The sequence below is a fragment of the Tympanuchus pallidicinctus genome, unplaced genomic scaffold (genome assembly GCF_026119805.1).
Source record: "Tympanuchus pallidicinctus isolate F22 unplaced genomic scaffold, pur_lepc_1.0 scaffold20, whole genome shotgun sequence".
Lineage (NCBI taxonomy): Eukaryota > Metazoa > Chordata > Aves > Galliformes > Phasianidae > Tympanuchus > Tympanuchus pallidicinctus.
In genome coordinates this window covers 5157568-5177193 of record NW_026294722.1, presented here as the reverse complement: position 1 = coordinate 5177193, position 19626 = coordinate 5157568, and the positions used below count along the sequence as shown (strand labels likewise).

Genomic DNA, 19626 nt, shown 5'->3' with positions numbered 1-19626 from the left:
CAAGGCAATAGCAATGGTTTTAATTCACACATTGCATAGACCAGCAGGAAATTGCCACTTCCTAGGAACCAGATAGAAACAGGAACAGTAAAACAACAGGGTGCCTCTCAAGTAACACCTACCCTGGTGTGGTGTGACCATCTTGTCAACTGATTGCTCAGTGCAGCACTTAGAGCAGAAAACATGAGTGAACATTAAAAAGCACTTTATGGTGGCCTAGTGAGTCTGTGCTTAGTTGCCAGTCTGTAGAAGTTCTAACGAGTCAGAACTGTCTCGTTCCATCTCAGTACCAAGTTTTCACCCTGCCTGAACAGAGAAACAAGCTCTTGGTACTATGGGAGTTAAACATTCCAGATCCAGCAAGGTTTTATTTTGCTCTGCCTTCTTTCTGTTAATCAAATATCCTCCCCATCCTTCATTTTACATCTTCACAAAACACCCCACTTAGCAGTATCTTGGTTGACAGTAACTGTATTAGTAAAGTTATTGTGAGACATAATTGTTTTCCACTGTGAACTCAATTTTCTTGAACAAGAGTTAGAATGTAACATACAGTGACTCACTCTATGGGAAGACAGAATGATGCATGATGAACCCAGAAAAGTAGAGTCCATTCATTTTTAATATGACAGAAGCATACATCACACTAGAAAACAAAAGGCAAGTTAATGAGATTTCTACTGGGGAGTTATAAGGTATCCTTGATTTCCCATGCTCTCTCAGACAAAAAACACCTCGTTGGAAGGAAATGGAATATTTTCATAGCATCACTAAGCCTTGTATCTCCTTTACAATCTCCTATAATCACATAAGAGACAAGCTAGCTCTCTTTTATCTCTGGTGAATCTGATCAAAACATATCCCAGTACCTTGGTGGAGGAGAGGTGGCCCTATGCATTCCACGTTTCCCTTGTTGTGCATTTTGAAAACCAGTGCTGCTTCACGCTACGTTTCTATAAACTGCAGCAAACTTTGCTCAGAAAAAAGTCCTTCCAGGCATGCTGGAAACAGCAAGGCCGCACATGTTGACCAGCTGATTTTACCTGCTGACTTTGACAATCGCCTCCAAACAGAGCTATTTCTTTTTAAAAGCGAACAAAGCAAACAAGGGCCAGAACAGTCAGACATCTTCTACTTCTCATGCTCTTTTCGTGCCACCAACAACGGCTTCGCTTCCCTCCTTCGGGCCGCGGAGCGAGTGGCGGAGCTGGCCGTGGTGCTGAAGCGGGCCCGCATTGCCAGCCCCAGCCGCGCCCAGACAAGTGACTGTAAGCCAGCAACGCAAACCCTTATAAATGCTCCTGGAAAAATAAAATGCTTCAGCTTAAAGTCGGCACAGCATTCAGTGGACGTCTAAGCACTTTACTGTATGCTCTTGTCTCTGATGTGCGTTTGCAGTCACCTCAGAATCAAATTAGGAGAGTGATTATGCGTATTTTTTGCGATTGCTCTGCCATATGTATTTAAGCTTAAAGATCCAGCAAGATACATCACAAGATGTAAGGTCAAAGCATGTGATTTACATGCACACACATATCCAAGCAGGAAAGATGCATCCTGAACATATGCTCTGATTCCAAGGAAATCCAAGGGAGGTCTTCTCTTTTCCCAGAATTTCCTGTCACGCCTTAGAGTAGGAGCTTTGGGGTAATAACCATGCAAAATGCATCTCTGAATCCATCCACTATTACTGTATGCTATAACATACACACACACACCAACCTTATCTAAGTTTGCAATTTCTGATATCCATTTCAGGAAACTCCTAACTCCAGCTCCATTAGAGTGGGGAGTTTTGTTTTTATTCAGCTCCTGATTGTTTCAAAATGACTTTATTCACGTTTAATATTTTCTTGCATTAATCTAATAACCCCTTCCTTCTTGACAAGAGTTTCATCAATAATAAATTGCTTATTCAATGTAATATTTTCTTTTTAATTCAAGAAAGTCTTGCAGCCTGTCCAGAACAGGATAGCTTCAGTGACAAATGAGAGAAGAAACAACAGGAACATGAATTGGATTTTCATTGGCTGACCTAAACCATAATTAAAAATATCACCTCAGGGATTTAGTGAACTCCTGGGACTCCCTGCATCTTGCCACCTACATGAATTGTGAATGAAAGATAGCTAGAGGGGAGGACTGCCATTCCTATTATCTGGTCTCTTTCACTGGAGGAGTCTACTAGAACATGGAGTGAGCAGATTCCAAAAGATACCAGTGGTGCCCTTCTGATTTAGTTCTTGAAGGAGACATTTCAAACCCCCAGGCATCACCAAGGTTAGCAGCAGTTAACACAGAAGAAAGCTGCAGAGGCCAAGACTTTGGATGCAACTTCACACCTGCTCAAAACACAATCTTTGTTGCTCATTTCAGTAAGAAAGACTTTGTTTTGAGCTCTACTGTCTCAGGGAATAGCAGTAATTCTTAGATCTTTACAAATTATATAGGGGAGGTGGAAGAGGAGGAAATAAGCCAATTGAACTTGTGAAATACTGAAAAGTTAGTGAGGTAAAAATGACACTAAGCTATTGCTCTAATTCCCCAAAGAATGTTCTTGGGCTTCAGCCTCTGCTGCAGTTTCTCCACGTGCTCTGCATGTTCAGTACCAGCTTCCTCCAGGCTGCACAAGTATCCGATTAAGCTTTTTATTAGGAACACATGTTGCAGACAGGTGTGTTCAGTCAGTCTGTCAGACAGCCTGGGAACACACACACTGTTGAATGAGAAAGGATGGATATGGGATGTCCTAAATGTTCTTTGGGCAAGTCAGCAAAGCAAGAAAGGCAGAGATGACAAGTGTACCCAAAATTATAAAGAAAAGAAATTCATTCCTCAGTCACCTCAAGTAACTTTTTAATAGCAAATTTGAATAATCCTCATGGAAAAGAAGCACTGAAAGTATTGGAGCCGCAGACATTGAGTTACAGGAAGAGCTAAAGAAATAGACCATCTGGCTACAAGTGTACAAAATACATGAAAAATGGGAAGACAAATTTTAGGAGGTGTTACCATTGCTTGTGTAAAATCTTAGCTTTAAACTTACATCCGTCCTAGTAAAAAATTCTGGTCTCTTCAACTCTTCCCTCCAGAGAAAAGAGAAACCTGCGATTCCTTTTTTTCCCCCACCAAAAACAATACATTCAGAATCCCCTTCTTCAGTGCAGATGAATTCCATGTTTCACTTCTAATCAAAGCTAAGGAAGCATGTATGTTCTCAGTGCAAAAGGATATATAGATACAGAAATCTCTGGCCAATTCACAAAAAGCAAAAACCAGCCTGTGAAAAAAAAAAAAACTACTATGACCAAAAAGTCAAATGGAGCAAAATGCTTTGGTTCCCTGACCTCTTTACTGTTTGGATGCAGTCACAACCACTGAAAATCTAGTTTCTGCCAACAGCAAAGCATCTCCTGCGCCTTGCTTCTCACATAACATCTGCTGTCAAATCTTGCATTGCTGCCTTCCTGGGAACCTTCCAACCTGTCAGTTGGAGTGAAAACAGCAGACAGGCAGGCAAAGGGAAGAGATTTCCAATTTCCACCCCATTCAACAGAGCCTCAGGAAAAGCCTAACCCTCCAACTCCCAGAACTACCATATGGATAGCCCAGAGCTACACCACATATTTCAAAATCAGAAATCACTCCTCTCCCTGCTGGCTAGCAAGATGGGGAGATGCAAGATAAATCCTTGCTAAGAATACAAAACAGATTTTTTGGTTGCTGTTGCATTTCCTGATTGGGTTGGTAGGATTACATGTATGGTGACATTTCTATACTAGTACTGATTTGAAGAAGTTTTGTTCTAACAAGTTTTTTCTCTTCCAGTATCTTCTATTCTAAAGAATCAAGCAAGATTTTCATACTGGGCCATACAGCTATTCATGTCATGAATAACTGTTGACTGATATGCCAAAGTTTGATCCCACTCCATATTAAAGCAGTCGTTTTTGCCTTCAAGAAATACAGACAAGCTATAAACAAAAGTAGAGTGAGACCTTATGCATACTCTTCAAATATATGCACAGGAGTGGGATAATACAGCCACAGCAGGAGTCAAGATGACAGCCGTCACTGTGGTTACCATATGGCCTAGGGTTTGCTTTCTCTTTCCTCTGGCATGTAAGATCAACTTCAGCAAGATTAACTCAACCTTTTCCCGAGTACACAGCACAGTGTACTATAGTCCTTAAAACTCTGAAGGAATTGGTATCCCCAGAAAACAAAGAATGCCTCAGCTAGATACTGCATAATTAAAGAACACTGATATTGCACTGCTGGATCATTAATCAAAACCAGCAACAACAACAAATCAAATTCTAAAAACCCTTAAACAAAGCAAAACCAACAGAAGAACACAACAATTTTGCCTGTCCCTCCCCCTTCTTAACTGACTATTCAGATCTCAAATGTGCAGCACACAAGGAGGGAATTAGGTCACGTCACTGCCGCCCCTGAGCCTTCAGTTCCTAGTTTTTGTAGTATTGATCCAGCCCCTCTGCCCGCCTGCTGCGCAGTACCTGCCAGGCACTCTGAGAACAGCAGCCTGTAATAAAGTCTGCCTTAAAATGAGATAAAGGGAACAAAAAATACTGGAAGGGATCAGAAGAGTTTGACCCTTAGAGGCTAAAATGGGAGAGAACTGGCTGTTTTCAGGCAAGGTCTGAGTGAGAATATGAAAAAGCTTTCTTTCTGCCTTACCTCAGCAAAGCAGGGAGAAGTAGTTCTATTCTCCCCAGTACATGACAAAACTATGCCTGTAGCTGGCAGGAGCTACAGGCCTGGGGCTTCAATATTCTACTTTTATTACAGGACAAGTAGAAATCTACCTCACTCTGTACAGCTCAGCCCACGTGGCTTTCTTGCATATAAGTACTGTATTCTCATTTCCAGTGTTTAGGATGCAAAAGCCTACTGCAACTGAAGTCCCAGAGAAAAAGATAGAGAAAATATTTTCCCACATTTTATTTTATCTTACAGTTCCCTCTTCTGTTTCTCTATCCGCCCCTTGTGGTGTCCTGCGGATGAAAGGTGAAGGAGAAAACACTCCCAGGGACACAAACTCATACACATCTGTGTGACCTCTTAGATTAGGGCCATCTGCTCAAGTTTTATTTAGCTGATGTAAAGCAAAGGTCTTTCTCATCCAACCTGGGACCATTTGTTGGCCAAGCTTCTACCTGGGGCACAGGTACTTGTGTCAGTCAGATGTGTAGGAAGGATGCTAACAGTGACACTTTGATTTCTGGGAAGTTCTGACTTCACCAAACTCAGGACAGGCACCAAATCATCAGCATCAGTCCTGTTCCAGCTAACAGCTCTCAAAGAAAACAGCTTCTAATCTTTTGGATGCCTAGGTTCTCTCATACAAATGCACTGATGCAACTCGCAGATCTTTTGATTTGGAACACCCTCCCTAAAGGAAAACTCACAGAATATTAACGGCCTGCATAGAAGCCAGGGAGCCCATCCAACTCAGGAAACAGGAACTTCCCTCTCTGCCTGGTTTGTGTGACATAGCCAGAACAGAGTCCGAGTCTCGCCTGCTCCCTGCAGTTCACTGGGTCACATGGATTATCCCAGCTAATAGGAAATACAGGATGAAGACAGTGGAAATTTGTACCAAAAATGTGCAGAGAAGTACTTGGAACTCCAGAAGTTTGGAGTTTCTCTGTATTTCCAACCCTTTATCATTTCATCAAGGCAAGTTACTCCTTTTTAAGTCAAAACTGAAAGCTGAAATGCAGGTATTTCAACTATCCGTGTCAGTTTGTACTTAAGGCCACTGACCACAAAGTAACAAGCCAAAGCAGATTAGAAAGTTGTGGGTTGCTAACACCACTGCAGCTACAAAAGGCAAGTGCACCCATGAAATAAGGCAGACAGCAGACCTTTTCCTTCAGCTAATTTTACAGAGAAATGAGAAGCAATTAATTAACAGTGAACATTAAGGACACTGAACTACTGCAGAGTATTTAAGGACTGTGGAAAACTCAGATGAGGAAAGAGTCAATAGAAATATTTAATGCACATCTTAAGTGTCAGCAGAAATAAAACATGCTGCTTTCTGTGGTTCCTTAAAGTCTATTTCACTTTCTGGCAGTGAGGATTTTCTCCCTTTTACTTTTTCACAATAAAAACACATATTCTTGCTCCCTCACCCATCATTAAGTCACAGAACAGAAGAAATCCTTCTTTAGAAGAGTCTCTGTCCATATTCAAACACAAATTTCCCCACTCCAGCAGGGATACAGAATGATTTGTTATTGGACGGCTGCGTGTGATGCATAATTCTGTTAGATTTCTGCTATTCGTTTCCAAATCTTTACAGCAATATTATTCACAAGAGAGAAGAACATTTACAGAAGCTTTTGCAATCAGATGATGTAAAAAAATCAGTGGAAAGTAGAGACCACTCAAGCACCTGGAAACAAACCAGCATCTCCTCAATAAGCACCGCCCTGCAGCGCTCTCAGCACCGTACTCACCGCAATCAGGATCTGGAAGGAGCTGTGCATGACCTCAATGTAGCGATACTCCAGGGCACAGCCTATCACAGAGATATAGGAGTGGCTGTCCAGTCCCGCGATGCCAGACATCGAAGCCTCCTTCCTTACACAGCCAGGACCGTTTTCACTCCACCACGACTGGTGCCGGGAGATGTTAAACGTCAAGAGCTCACTGTCCTGAGAAGTTGCAAAGGTAACCCCGTTTACTCTGAGAGTATCTGACATGCTGTATTAAAAATCAATGGAAACTTCAAGTTTTTCACATCCTCGCTCTCAAGAAATGCTATCACAGATCAAAATACATTGGCCTTATATTCAGTATTAAAAGCATCCTGTAAAAAAAAACAAAAACAAAAAGCCATGTGCTATGGGTCTGTCCTCCGAGCACTGAAAGCAAATCAGAAGGAAATTAACTTCATACCCCCAGAGTGATTTTCAAAACCCAACAGATCTTCCTGTGCTCCTAGGTTTTAATCCATGCAACAAGTTCCCCTACCACTTCAAACTGTCCAATTTCCTTCCGCACTCTTAACATATGGTGTTTCTGCCTCTCCTGTTAACTTCATTTTCTTTTCATTTTCATTTTACTTCAGTTTCACTGCCTCTTCAGTTAACTTCTCCTGTTAACTGCCAGCCTCAGGTCAAATTACCCAGCTGAGCTGACCTCACAGTGATGATTGCTGCTTCTTACAAACACTTTTCCAGGAATTCCTTTTCAACTCTACTTCAGCAGGCTTTTTTTGTTTTGCTCTTATCTTTGCTAATTTGATAACCAATGCAATCATGAGTAGTGCAGGAGTTGTGTGTGCAAGCAGCTGCTCATTTAAAAGTGACAACACACTTGAGAAAATAATGATACCAATTGTTATGCCCAAGAGTTCTTCGGGATTTTGAGCTTATAGGACACAGCAAAGTCCTCTTTCAAATGGAAAAACAAATTGAGAACTAGAGGAAAGGCACAGGAAAGATCAAGCACATCACTGCAGAGATGAGCACAAAGTACCTGGGTGCCCAGCATCACTCCAATGAAGGATCAACAATGCCTTTTGGCCATAGTACAGAATAAGGAATTACAAGCTTTATTCTGAAGGATAGATTGCCATACAGATCAGGCAGAGAATCCATGCATCTCTACTGGGTAGAAACAAATATTGGATACCCTAAGGTGAATTGTTTCACACCTATCCACATACTACCTAGCACTCTCATATTGGAGTCCTACATGCTGCCTGCAGAAAAGAGGCAGCTCCCAAAAATGCAGCAGTCCAAGCCTGGAATATTCACACTTCCTAACATGAGAAACGTAGCGGGGCAGCTCTGCAGCCTTGATTCCCCATGGGGTCCAGAGGGATCAACAGACAGAGCAGCTAATCCAGTCTGAATCACACTCAGGAGAGACGGCTCATCTCCACTGCCAGTAGAGGGAGCTCAGCCAGGTAGGCCGGCAGATACGTTTTCTCGTGTCTGCATTCATAGCCAGGGGCGAACCAGAGTTACAAGTGCAGAAAATTAGAGTGGCAGCCAGACTTGTGAATAGAACCAACCGCCCCAGTACACACATCGTGTAGAAACCCCCCACTGCAACACAGGTACTCAAAAACAGTTTGCAGAGCTGTTATTAAAATATGCTGCAGGAAGCACATGTTAAGAAATGTGGACAATTAAGTGAAAAGACAGCTGCCAAGTTCCCGACGTAATCACTGTAACAGATGGGATGTGTTTTACAGTAGATGGAGGAGGGCACGGAGATGAAGCACGGCACCAGTGCAAAAGCAGTCTGAATAGCAAAGGAAAGACAATAGAGAAGATTTAACAGTTGGGAATGCAAAGAGCTGTCTGCATTTTAAAGGCTGAGAGGAATAATGAGATTGGCAGCTCCAGGATAACACACACAGTGCAAGGTGCTGCGCTATCTACATTTCAAGAGACAATTTCCTGCTGTACATTCTCACACTTTTGGCAGAAATGTCTTCAGCCTTCTCCCTCAGCTGGGCACTGCTCTTCAGTGGTCCACAGAGATCCCATCTATCAGCTAAATCACAGCTTTTTTGCAAAGCTTGCTCTTTCTCTCCCAGCTTTGCATGTTCTGAGATCCATGGATTTTCCCACCTATCAGCCCATCCCATGCTGTTCTCTACTTCTTTCAGAAGAATTCTTGCGTGTTTGGAAAAAACAAGGAGCATGCTTTTACTCTCCATATCGTCAGTGCTTATAGTTTGGGGTTTGTTTTTTTCTGGCTTAACTCTGTTGCAGAAGCAAAGAGCTTGTTTGTGAATTGAGCACGAAAAAGCAGAACAAGTGCTAGGCTGCAGATAGACAGGTGAAAGAACAGTAAGTCCTAAAAGCCTAAAAAGCAGTCACTGTTTTTCACTCACAGTTACACTTCAGCTCTGTCCAAAACTTATCATACTCCAGTTAAGAGCAGATTGGGAAAAAAGCACATTTGAATTCTGAAAGTACAACTTGCATGCTTGAGCCATCCTCTTCACCAATATAACACAGATACTGATTGCACACTGGAGTTGTGCATGCCCTCAGGTTCGCAGTGCAGACACCTTTCTGAACATGCATCTGTCTGCAGCACTGCAGGGCACAAGGGCAGTGCAAATGAAAGGAGCTCAACAAGCAAAGCAGTGCTGTTCCTTTGCTTGTGTCCCTGGATGGATCTCCTTGGAGGATACCTGCATGAATGAGGCATAATAAAAGAGCATTCAAGGAAATCAGTTAATTGACCTTCTGTTGTGCGGTGCTTGCTAGGAGATGAGGAAAACAACTCTGGGATGTCTCCTGTGGATTGCCAGCTTCATTTGTGAGGAGATGGTTGAAGAGAAACGAAACTATAAAATAAGGTACACTAAAACCATGAGAAAAGGATCAATCACAAGAAAAGTTAGGAAACAGCTGTTTCCTAACCTGTCTGTACAGCATCTGAAGTCTAAACATACTGAAATATTCTTAAAAACAGCATGCAGCTTGAAAGATACTAATGAGTCCCAGAAGGGATCAAGCCCTGCTGCAGGGAGAGGAGCTGTGTAACCACACTCCCCCTCGTTCCTTGACAGGATGCTATTTGAAGGGCTATCGCTTCCTCTTTAACCTTCAGCCTCCAGAGAAATACAAGCAAAGAGCGATACGAGCTCCTTCCCAGGAGTGTGTTGAAGGCCAGCCAAAAACCACATTTCTCTCTCAACTACTGTAGCACCTGGTTGCTATCCATTTGCCATCAGTGCGAGAAGGAAGACGACGGCACTAAAACTGTTGTGCCTGCCTTTTAGCGAGTCTGTTTTGTGCTCCCAGCTTCACCCCACTGTTTCCCATGGGGAAACTCACACCTAGCTCTGACACTCAGGGAAGGCAGCTGTGTTTTGTAAGCTTACTTCTAAAAAATATTCTTTTTCTGAAAGCTTTTTAAAAAAGCATTTTCTAAAGGACTAATCAGAGATGCTTTTACATCTAGTTAACAGCCTTATGAATTCCCTCCCCAGTATTTCCTTAATTACCAGAGAAGACAGCATTAAAATGGCTCAGGAAACAAGGTGAACCCCGTATGAGAGCCCCCAGAATTTGACAGCAGAATCGTTTTACATCTTTTAACTTGGAAATATTTTTTATCAGATGGGGAAAAGTAACGTTTTCCTACAGAACATCACATGCAGTGAATAGCCTAATCACCCTGAGACAACAGAGAAGTGCTTCTGTTGGTTCTCAGCAGGCTTGTTGACCATGCCACAGCACCTGGAGGGCAAAGCTCAGGCTTCCAGTTTCTAAACTGAGGTGGAGTTGAGGCGCAATTGTAGCTATGCATACATTTTATCCATCCTCCTCTCAGGATTTATTCAGGTACAAAGTCATCCCAGAGACGCCATCCAGATTCTCTGGAATAAAAATACCTTCCCCCTGCAACCCCCTCCCCCCTCATCATCTGGCTCATAAGGGTTTCCTTTTTCTTCTTGTTTCGAGAGGAGATTTAGACCACCATGTCTCTGAATTCAGATCGAAACATTATGTAGACTTGAGAGAATATAAAGGAGGGAAGGGGAAAGAAACAAAAAAAGAAACCATCTTTACAAAATGAATAATTCCAGGGAGAAGAGACAAAGGGAGCAGTTGAAACACACAATAGCAATTCCTTAATAGCAATTCCTCAAGCCTCTCCGAGCACTTCTGAAGTTCATGATGAAAAGTCTATCAGCACTGCAGCTGGACAGACCAATGCTCATATGTCTTACCAGCATGACTTTAATTATTAATTCAAAGAGACAACTCATACCAGGGTGTTGCAGCAGTGTGCTCTGCAGCGAGTAGGCAGCGTAGCATGTTATTTCAGACACAGCCTACATGTTAAGAAGATAGCTTCCAATGGCTAGGTAGGCAAAAAAAAAAAAGAGAGAGATTAAAAGGAACAAACCAGAGGAAGAGGAAAAGCAGTCTGAAGAGAGGGCTATCTGGGAGTCCCACCAAGCACAGTGATACAGAGCAGCATTGCTGACCTTGTAAAGACAAAATTTCCCCCACACACTACAAGTGTGCTCAGAACTCTGAGCAGAGGTAGAGCTGCCAAGAGCCTCTCAGAGGTGTAGCACCATCTCACTGCTGGTGCTGAGAAGCAGCTTTTCAAATCCAGATTGCTGCATCTCCTGCCTGCTCGCTGGCAAGGCACTTCCAGTAAAGCTGACATATGCTGACACACTTAGAGGCCTTTCCCAGCAACAAAGGAAATGTTTTCTTAAACACCCATGCAGACCCACTTGTGTCTGTCCACCTAATGAAGTTTTCCTATGCCATACTTTGTACTCCATTATTGCTACTATGAAAAGATGGCAAGATAAGAAATAACAGGATAGAAAAAATAGAAGTCAGGCCAGCTTAGCTCTTCCAGGAAATAGAAAATAGATTCACAGAGCAGGAAAGAACATTTTCCCTTTAGATTAAAAAATATATATATATCCAAACCTTAAAAGGTAGTTGTAACTAATGATTAGGGGATAGCAGCAGTTAGCAAGTCACTATAACTGAACAGAGGCAGCTGGAACAGCCATCCTCAGGGCTTCTGTGGCCAGCAGAGAGCAAGCACTGCTAGAGGAACCTGGAGGATAAAGCACTCTGGGAAATGTTGGGAAATACAGGAGTAAATAAATAGAGGGTGGGCAGTGACAGACAACTCAAAGGAGGAAAGGCGCAGGGCAGGAACAATTGGTTGAGAAAGGAAGGTGAACAGCAATCCCCTGAAGTGCTTTTCAGCAACCACACATCTACCAGCCCTTGTACTATGGATAACGCTGGCTTTATAGCTGAGTCTCTCAACCCTTACTCTGACTTGTCTGTGGGCTGAAATAGGGCTTCATCTCACAGAACTCACAGCTGTGGTGACCTTGGTTTCTGTTTATTCATTCAGCCAGGCACCCACGCAAGCTTTGGTACCCACCACAGCCCTGTCTCACATGGCATAACTCTGTCTGCAGCCTGTACTCCCTCAGCACAATGAATGCGGGTTTAGTCATGAAAGCAAACAATTTTCTTGCTATGAGTGCATATGACCATCTGTAACACTATGGTGCAATAGAAAACACAGCAATAATAGCAGGGTGGAAAAGTCCCAGGATGCAGCATGCAAGGATAAGCCCAAGTGCAGCAACCACAGGCACAGAAACAAAGGAAAAACCGCTTAGCCTTGGAAGGCCTCAGGTATACCAGAATTTTTAGCAACATATCCTCACCTCCATTGCCAACCCTTAAATGAGGGGATCCTGGCTCCACCCCTTCCAGTCACTCAGGAGCACTGCATGCAGCTGAGCTCCCCTGCGTTAGCCCTGCCTTCCCACCATGTGCTCCATCACTGCTTCAAGCCGTGACTTAGCATTTCCACCTCACCATCATAACTATTTCCTCAGTTCTCCAGGCACATCCTAAACCTGTTACAGAAGAACCACTTGAGTCCTTTCACCCCTTTGTCAGCCCATCTGAGTTATCACCTGTTTCAGTTGCACTGGGCTGCCATTATCAGCCACTAACTTAACAAACCCCATCCTTTCTATCTCACTGCCCTTCCTGCATTCTGTCATTATAAATTAGCCAGCTGCTGACAGATCTCCCTGGCAGGCGGCCCTTGTCAGGAAAGCAGAGGGGCCAGGCAGGAAGACTTCCCTCCCACAGGCTCCTCAGGAATCAGAGGAAACAGCACCTGAAGACCTTGCTCAGAGTTATCAGCTCCTTAAAACCTTGTATGTGGACCAAGCAATTGTGCAATACTTGTCTGAAATACTCTCTGATATACCTGTGCTTAGTTTAGTAGTTAATGAGTTACTCTTTACCAGACCAGCATCACTACGCTGGAGGCCTTCTTCTAAAACTTAGAATCTAATCTTAGAATCGTCCTGCTTACTGCAGGACGACTTACAAAGAAAAGGAAAGAAGGCATCGTATTTCTGACAAGAAAATGAAACAACTTTTAAAATGAAACAACTCACGAGGAATAGAAAAAAGGCTGTAAAGCATTTTACCACAAACAGCATTTGGTTTTGTTTTCCCCAGCGTTGCCACTAAACCAGCAACATGAAGCTTTCATTGCAGCCATAGAGAGCCCACCACATCAGTAACAACTAATACAGAAGCCCAGATCTATCAGAAGTTCCCAGCCATAGTGATCATCCCACGAGCCAAATAAAGGTTCATTATGCACTGACTTTGCTGAAACAAGCCACAGTGCAGAGCAAGGTTATGAGGTGAAGCCCCTCTGCAGTGGAGAAAGCAGAGTTTTTCATGCTGTCTGAATTGCAGAACAGCAGCCTCACCTCACCTGATGTAGGGCAGGTTGGGATTAGTAAACACAAACAATCAGCTGGCTGGAAGCAAACACTGCTGTCAGGGAAGCTCCCCGAGCAGTTTTTCTATGCCATTATTTTCTCTCCTAAGGGAGCTTTAAAACAGATAAGTTTTTGTTTTGTTTTGTTTTTTAATTGGCCACAGCCAAGATGAAGATCATCTCAGGCTGAGCTTCCAGCTCATGAGTAATCGCTGTTTTGGGCAAGAACTCTCTCAAAGTTTCTATGGATAATTGTGAGGGGAAATGGAGATTAACTGAGGAATTAAGAAGTTACATGTTCTTATCTGCAAAGGATTTGTGCTGTCACTCACAACTTACTGTAGGTCTGTTAAAAAAAACAGAAATGAAATGCTGTTCCAATTATGACTGCAACTTAGATACATGACCTGAGAATTCAGGCCAGATGTAGAGTGCTCTGAAGTGAACCCATAGCCCATAATCACCCTTAGTCCACTAAGCTGCAGCAACACTTTGCATGCATCGCTCACAGCCCAGGCTTAGCTTAGGGCTCGCTTCCCATTTTTATTATTTCTGACTCACCCCTTGTTAAGCAGACAGCAACAGTGAGCTCATTTCATCTTTAAAGAGCTATCTTTGAAGAGACACAGTAGCTCACAACTCCCTTGGACAGAGGCCACTGTAACTAAGAAGGAAGAATTAAGACAGAGAAGCCACATCACCGAGGCAGTGTTCAGAGATGCACCATCCTCCCCTGTGTGCTTTTATTTGTTCCCAGAAGGTGTAACAGCAGATCCCTGGCCCAGTGCATCCACCACAGCTACCCATCCCTGCTGTTGAGGGACATCAGGTCTTCAGCAGGAGGTAAAAGATAAAGAGATACTAGAGAAGAAGTTCCAGCAAAGTTCTCAGCCCATGTGAGCCCAGACTGAATCCCCCTGGACCTCTCCTCAAGAAAGCAAGCTCCTTCACTGCTCCCCAGTGTCTTCCTCTCCCATCGCACACCTTCCTTCCCAGGTGCTATCAGATCACAAGGGGATCAGCTATAATCCAGTTAGCTCACAGCCTTCCTCAGCCACCTCTACATCACAGCTGGGAATTGGCCCTCAAATGCCATCTCCTCTCAGGATAGCTCTGCTGACAGGCTTGCCCTTACCTTTAAAAAGCAAAGACACTTTATCCCATATGCCAACAGGACTTATTCCAGCTACTACTTGCACTAACCAGCAAAGGGCTCCCGATGAACTTTTAACCCCTCATTCTTGCCATACAATAAGCATTAATCCTCCACCACAAGTAAAGCAACCAATATTAGAGAAAGCAAGGTTAGTTCCCAGGTAGCCCCCTCCCCCTTATCTCACTACTAAGCTCTGTTCTCTTTGCAGCAAAGCCTGGGCTTGCACTCACAGAGCTCACACTCACCTTTGAGAGCCCTCCCACTTCTAAGTAAAAACAGATGATGAAAATGTTCCAGGTGACCCAAACTGCAGTCCAGATGGCATACTAAAAGAGAACAGGAGGGAGAGAGAAGCAATAAACATGAGGAAGTCACTGGAATCAGCTTATATATATATTTATACATATACACATACATATATTTCAGCTGGGGGCAGTTAAATGCACTGAGTCAGCACCGTCATCTTTTTCTGTTCCTCTGTTTCTCATATGCAGAAGGTCCTCTACCTAATTAGAGGCACGGGTGCAGAGTGCTGGAGGAGGTAGAAGAGCTCCTGCCACATGTTTGTCCAGCATCTATTTCTCCCTCTTTGTTTTATGGTGTCTTTGTGTACAAGTAATAATCATCTGAAATCTTCCAAGTTTGGAGCAACTACAGCAGAAATTCCAAACACTGAACAAAGTGTTCTTTAGCACAGCCAGGCACCTCCTGCTAAAACTGTTTGCAGTGCTCATGCCTGATTTCCCAAGGGCTTTACGTGGTTCCTCATCACTTGCTGTGTCCCACCAGAGGAAAGGCTCACAACAAAGCAGATATTACTTACCACCACTATGTAGCGAGGTCGGTACTGAATGGTGCCAAACAGGCCAAGGATAACAATGATGATGTGGAGGAAGTTGGCTAGGATAGGAGCCCACTGGTATCCCAGGAAATCAAACACTTGCCTCTCTAATGCAGCAAGCTGGAAGGGAAAAGAAAAAAGAGAGTTACAGCTTCAGGACTCACAACGTTCGTTCTCAAGGTTTTTACATGCTCCCTGAGCAAATCACTGCAGAAGCTGAAGTCATTACTGCCATCCCAAAGCAATTTACTTCCTATGAACCAAGTCAGTAGCACAGAACATGTATCTACATTCCCCTTCTTCACACCCCTCCCTTTCCCTCTTGTGGCTGAGCTAATGTGGACCATGAGCTCCAGTTCCTAAGTGGGGGCATGTCCTCTATTCTATGCACTTTGCAATGGGGAGGCAGCCCTGGCAGTGAGACAGTAACACCTTAAATGGCTGCAACAGGACTTTCAAGAACTCATTTATCAGAGCTTTCAGCATCACTCCATCATTCCTGACACCTCTCAGATTTCTGCTCTGCAGCACACATCCATCAAGGTGAGAGGGAGGAGAAAACTCTCCCTTCTGCCTTCCCCCAACAGAAAATCCTGCCATCCAGCAATGAAATTCTGCAAACACAGTGGCTTTCCAGGACACACTGTGTTCCCTTCCAGTGCTAATAACCTGGTTCAAGGCTAGTACTATGTTCTAGAAATAAAACTCCATCAGCACTGAGGTGCTGGGGTTGCTTTCCAAGCTTATTTGCATTGGAATGTGCTTTTCATTTGTAACATGCTGTTTGTGTATCAGGCAAGCAATTACTTATCTGGTTCTGAACCACTGTGTTATGCATGCAGCTGTAAGAGCAAAACCAGCACCCAGTTGCATTAGCCTTAATTTCTCCACCACCTTTAAATGTTATGTCTACAGGTGAAACAGCGAGTGGAGAGGGCAAAAGGGCTCCTGAGACTTTTTCCAGCAGATTTCAAAGAGCACCTTTTATTGCAAGATTTCTAGGCGTTTAATTATCAGGGTAGCATGTTGCAATTACATCATGACTTTTCATGTTTATTTTCACCTAAATTTAACTATTAATTAGACTTTAAGAGCTGGATGATTCTTGTCTGCTATGTGTAATCAAGTATGAGATGTGACATCTTTTCCTGGTTTGGCTTTAAAATGGCAGCCAGGGGCCAAGCATTGGGACTTCTGTAATGACTTCTGGACATGAGTGGTTGCAGGTCCCCATCCCACTGCATGATAAAGGAAACCACATCTATCAGAGGGGAGCTCCTTCTCAAATCAGCAGGGAAATCACCATCACATCCCTTTGGGGCTGGAAAGACATTGCAATTCTCAACATTATCTTGGAAGTTCAACAAAAATCTCTGTTTCAAAGAAATCCATATTGGCCCTGGGTAAGGGAAATCAATCAGTAAGCAGCTTTGCTCATTGGCATCTCTTCACCAGCAAAGGGGTGTGGAGATATGGAGAGACCAGGAGGGAACAGTGACAGTCTCAAAATCTGTCTCATCTGCAAATGAATTAGCTTCCCCTTTGAAGCAATCCTGATCAATTTGAAGTAGTAGGAAAATGCCATGAGATGTGCATCGTGGCTGTGTGCAGCCTCTGGGCCAGCACAGGGCAAGGACAGCTCATGTCACTGCTGTGCCTGGTCCCCCTGAGGAGGGAGATTTTCTGTATCTCATCAGAAACAGCAGTAAGAGGTTAAACGCTTAATCTTTTAGGAGGGGATTAAGGCACATACCTTAATGATATTTGGAAACTTTGAATCCTGACTGGCTGGCAGTGGGTCACTTGACTGTGACCGCTTCATCCAATCAGGCATTTAATTGGCTTTGTGTGTCCCATTAGTGTGAGAGCATGTGTTGCACAGAGATGGCATGGCTGCGTGTCACTGAGCCAAGGGACTCTGTGTTCTGCACAGATAATGCTCTGTGCTGCTCAGCTTCGCCTCCTGCCTTCAGGCCCCCAAAGGGGATAAAGATACAGTCTGTATACATTAGCACTCAAGAATCAGGGCATCCATGTCTAGAAACGTGTTTTCTTCTCACAAATGAATATTTCTCATTAGGCTTTGTAAAAGGGGAAAGCTTGCCCTTTGGCATCTTGATGTTTCCTGGCTTGTCTTGACCTGGGAGACCATTGGGTTTTGAACAGAGTGGTACCCAACCATCCTGAAGATCCTGATTCCCATGACCACAGAGTGAGAAGAGTTCTTTCAGGAACAGCAAGCTAAACCACCTTTGCACAACTCATGGAGAGGCCACTCGCCCTTGATCATACTGCACTTTTCCTAATGATCTTGGACATTAGCTTCAGATCGTATTTTCTTCCTACAATTGCCCTGATCTCCAAGTTGTTTCTGTCCTGATTTATCTTCCTTTGCTCTTTTTCCTGCATTTTTAAACGTTTCTGTGTCCCTGAGAGTTGCAGAGATGATTCAGCTGTGCCTGCCTGCAGTTCAGCTAAGGGAGCAGGAGCAGTTGGTATGATTTAGATGATGTGAGCACTCAGACAAGGTGTTTCCTCATTTATATGAACAGAAGCAATGTTACATAGGATGGGCATTGATGGCAAACTCAAATGTTGCTGATGAAACTCACTAGCACTGTATTATGGACATGCAGGTGGTTAGGTTGTGCTGCAATCCAGCTGCTAGAAATGCAAAGTTACACTGAGCTGGTCCCTATCCCCCTAGGAATCCAGGATAATTAAGAAAGCATTTGTTATAAATGAATAGATAAACAACCGTTTCACTCATTACACTTCAGTTCTGTGTGCAAAGCACACACATTAAATGCCACTGAGATCTGCAGGTACACAGGGCTGATGTTTCACTAAGCTGGCCTGGATCTAGGCTTGGTAATGGCACAGCAGAGCTAAGGAATGCAGTTGTACCCCTCCTGCCTGGTGCTTGCAGCTTGGCAGCAACGGCAGGGCAGCTCTGCCCCTGCCCACATGTGCCAACAGACCTGCACTCTCACACTGAGCCTCTTTGCAGCCCCCCTTGGTGAGTGAGGGAAATGCCATATCTTTGCTGTAGCATTCTTTATAATGGGTGATTCATGCTATTCTATTGAGAAACCCTATTATAGTCTAGAGGTATTGGTTGTAAAGAGAAATTTCACAGATTGTGGCACAGGTTTCTGCCCATTCAAAAATGACAGGACCTTTCCATCAGGAAGAATAATTTTTTCTTCTTTATGACTATTCTTATTAAAAAATAGTATTTCTTCTGCTCTTTTTGCTTCTCTAGACCATAGAACACTTTTACCTTTCACTCCTTGAGTTAAATGATTTGTTGCTGTACTAAAATCTGAATGGTTGTGGCAGGCTTCCTTCTCCTGAAATAAACCTCATTTCTGCTGATCCGAGTGAAACTGGAACAGCAAATGAGCATGAGAAGGGCTTGTTAGCCAGGCAAACAAAACGAGCTAAAGCTCTCTGTTGGGCTGCCCTTCACTGATACAGCTGGGAAAGAGAAGAATGGAGGGAAAGCAGAGTTTATAGCTCACGCACTGCAAAAGGTTCTGTGAACCAGCTAGAGGGGATGTGCTCATGGTCTTCTCAAAATGTGGCACAGCTTCTCACTGAACACCCCCTGTTTGGGATGGGTCTGGCAGGGCAGTGTCACCTGTGGATGCTGATGCCAGCAGGAAACTCTGAGCCATTCAGCATGGGCTGGAGGTGGCTTGTTTAAATTCTCATGATCTTTTGGATCTCAATAGTCAAACCTTCATCTTCTGTTACTCCTGTCACACTGGCTAGCTGGGGAGCCCAGCCTGATCCCCCTGTGCCTGCACACTGCTGAGGGGGAAAGGATGCAGACAAACAACTCACATCTACCTGTACCAGCTGATCTCCATGCGTGCACCTACAGCTCAGACACGGGCAAAATGTGTGACATAAGCCCTGTATTTACTTTCCCACCTACCTGAACTGCAAGAGTCCCCAAGCTGCTCCCGTGGGTCCCACCATACCCTGCTACATTCAGTCTGTCTGGCTCAGTCCCCATCCGTTGACTCAGCTTTTGACTTCCTGCCAACTGGCTTTGCTTTTTAAGGAGATGCTCGTTGTTTGTCTGCTGTGCAAACACTATCAGGGCGGCCAAGACTTTCACTGAAAAAGGTCACGGGCCTTTTCTTGAGGAAAAAATGGCATTGATTTCCTGCGGTATTTTGGTTGATGGCTTGATTTCAGGGCAAAGTCACAGCACTGCTATCCCTGTGAGACATCATATACAGATGAATGTTTGAGTGCAGCTAGCAGAAACAGCAGGAAGAAATTAAGAAAGCCTCAGATGTCTCAT

General features: G+C 43.8%; 1 protein-coding gene across 5 annotated transcripts in view; it reads right to left on the bottom strand.

The window, feature by feature from the left end:
• NKAIN4 (sodium/potassium transporting ATPase interacting 4) overlaps positions 1–19626 on the bottom strand; it is a 47705-nt gene that overhangs the window by 10082 nt on the left and 17997 nt on the right. For all 5 annotated transcript variants that reach the window (XR_008207039.1, XM_052684278.1, XM_052684281.1 and 2 more), the window contains exons 2-4: positions 15291–15428; positions 14713–14793; positions 6489–6686 (exon numbers count right to left, since the gene is read on the bottom strand). Coding sequence is in view for 4 of the 5 variants with exons in the window: in XM_052684278.1 (XP_052540238.1) it covers positions 6489–6686; positions 14713–14793; positions 15291–15428 (417 nt within the window). In the remaining variant the exon portion in view is untranslated. The remainder of the gene's footprint in view (positions 1–6488; positions 6687–14712; positions 14794–15290; positions 15429–19626) is intronic.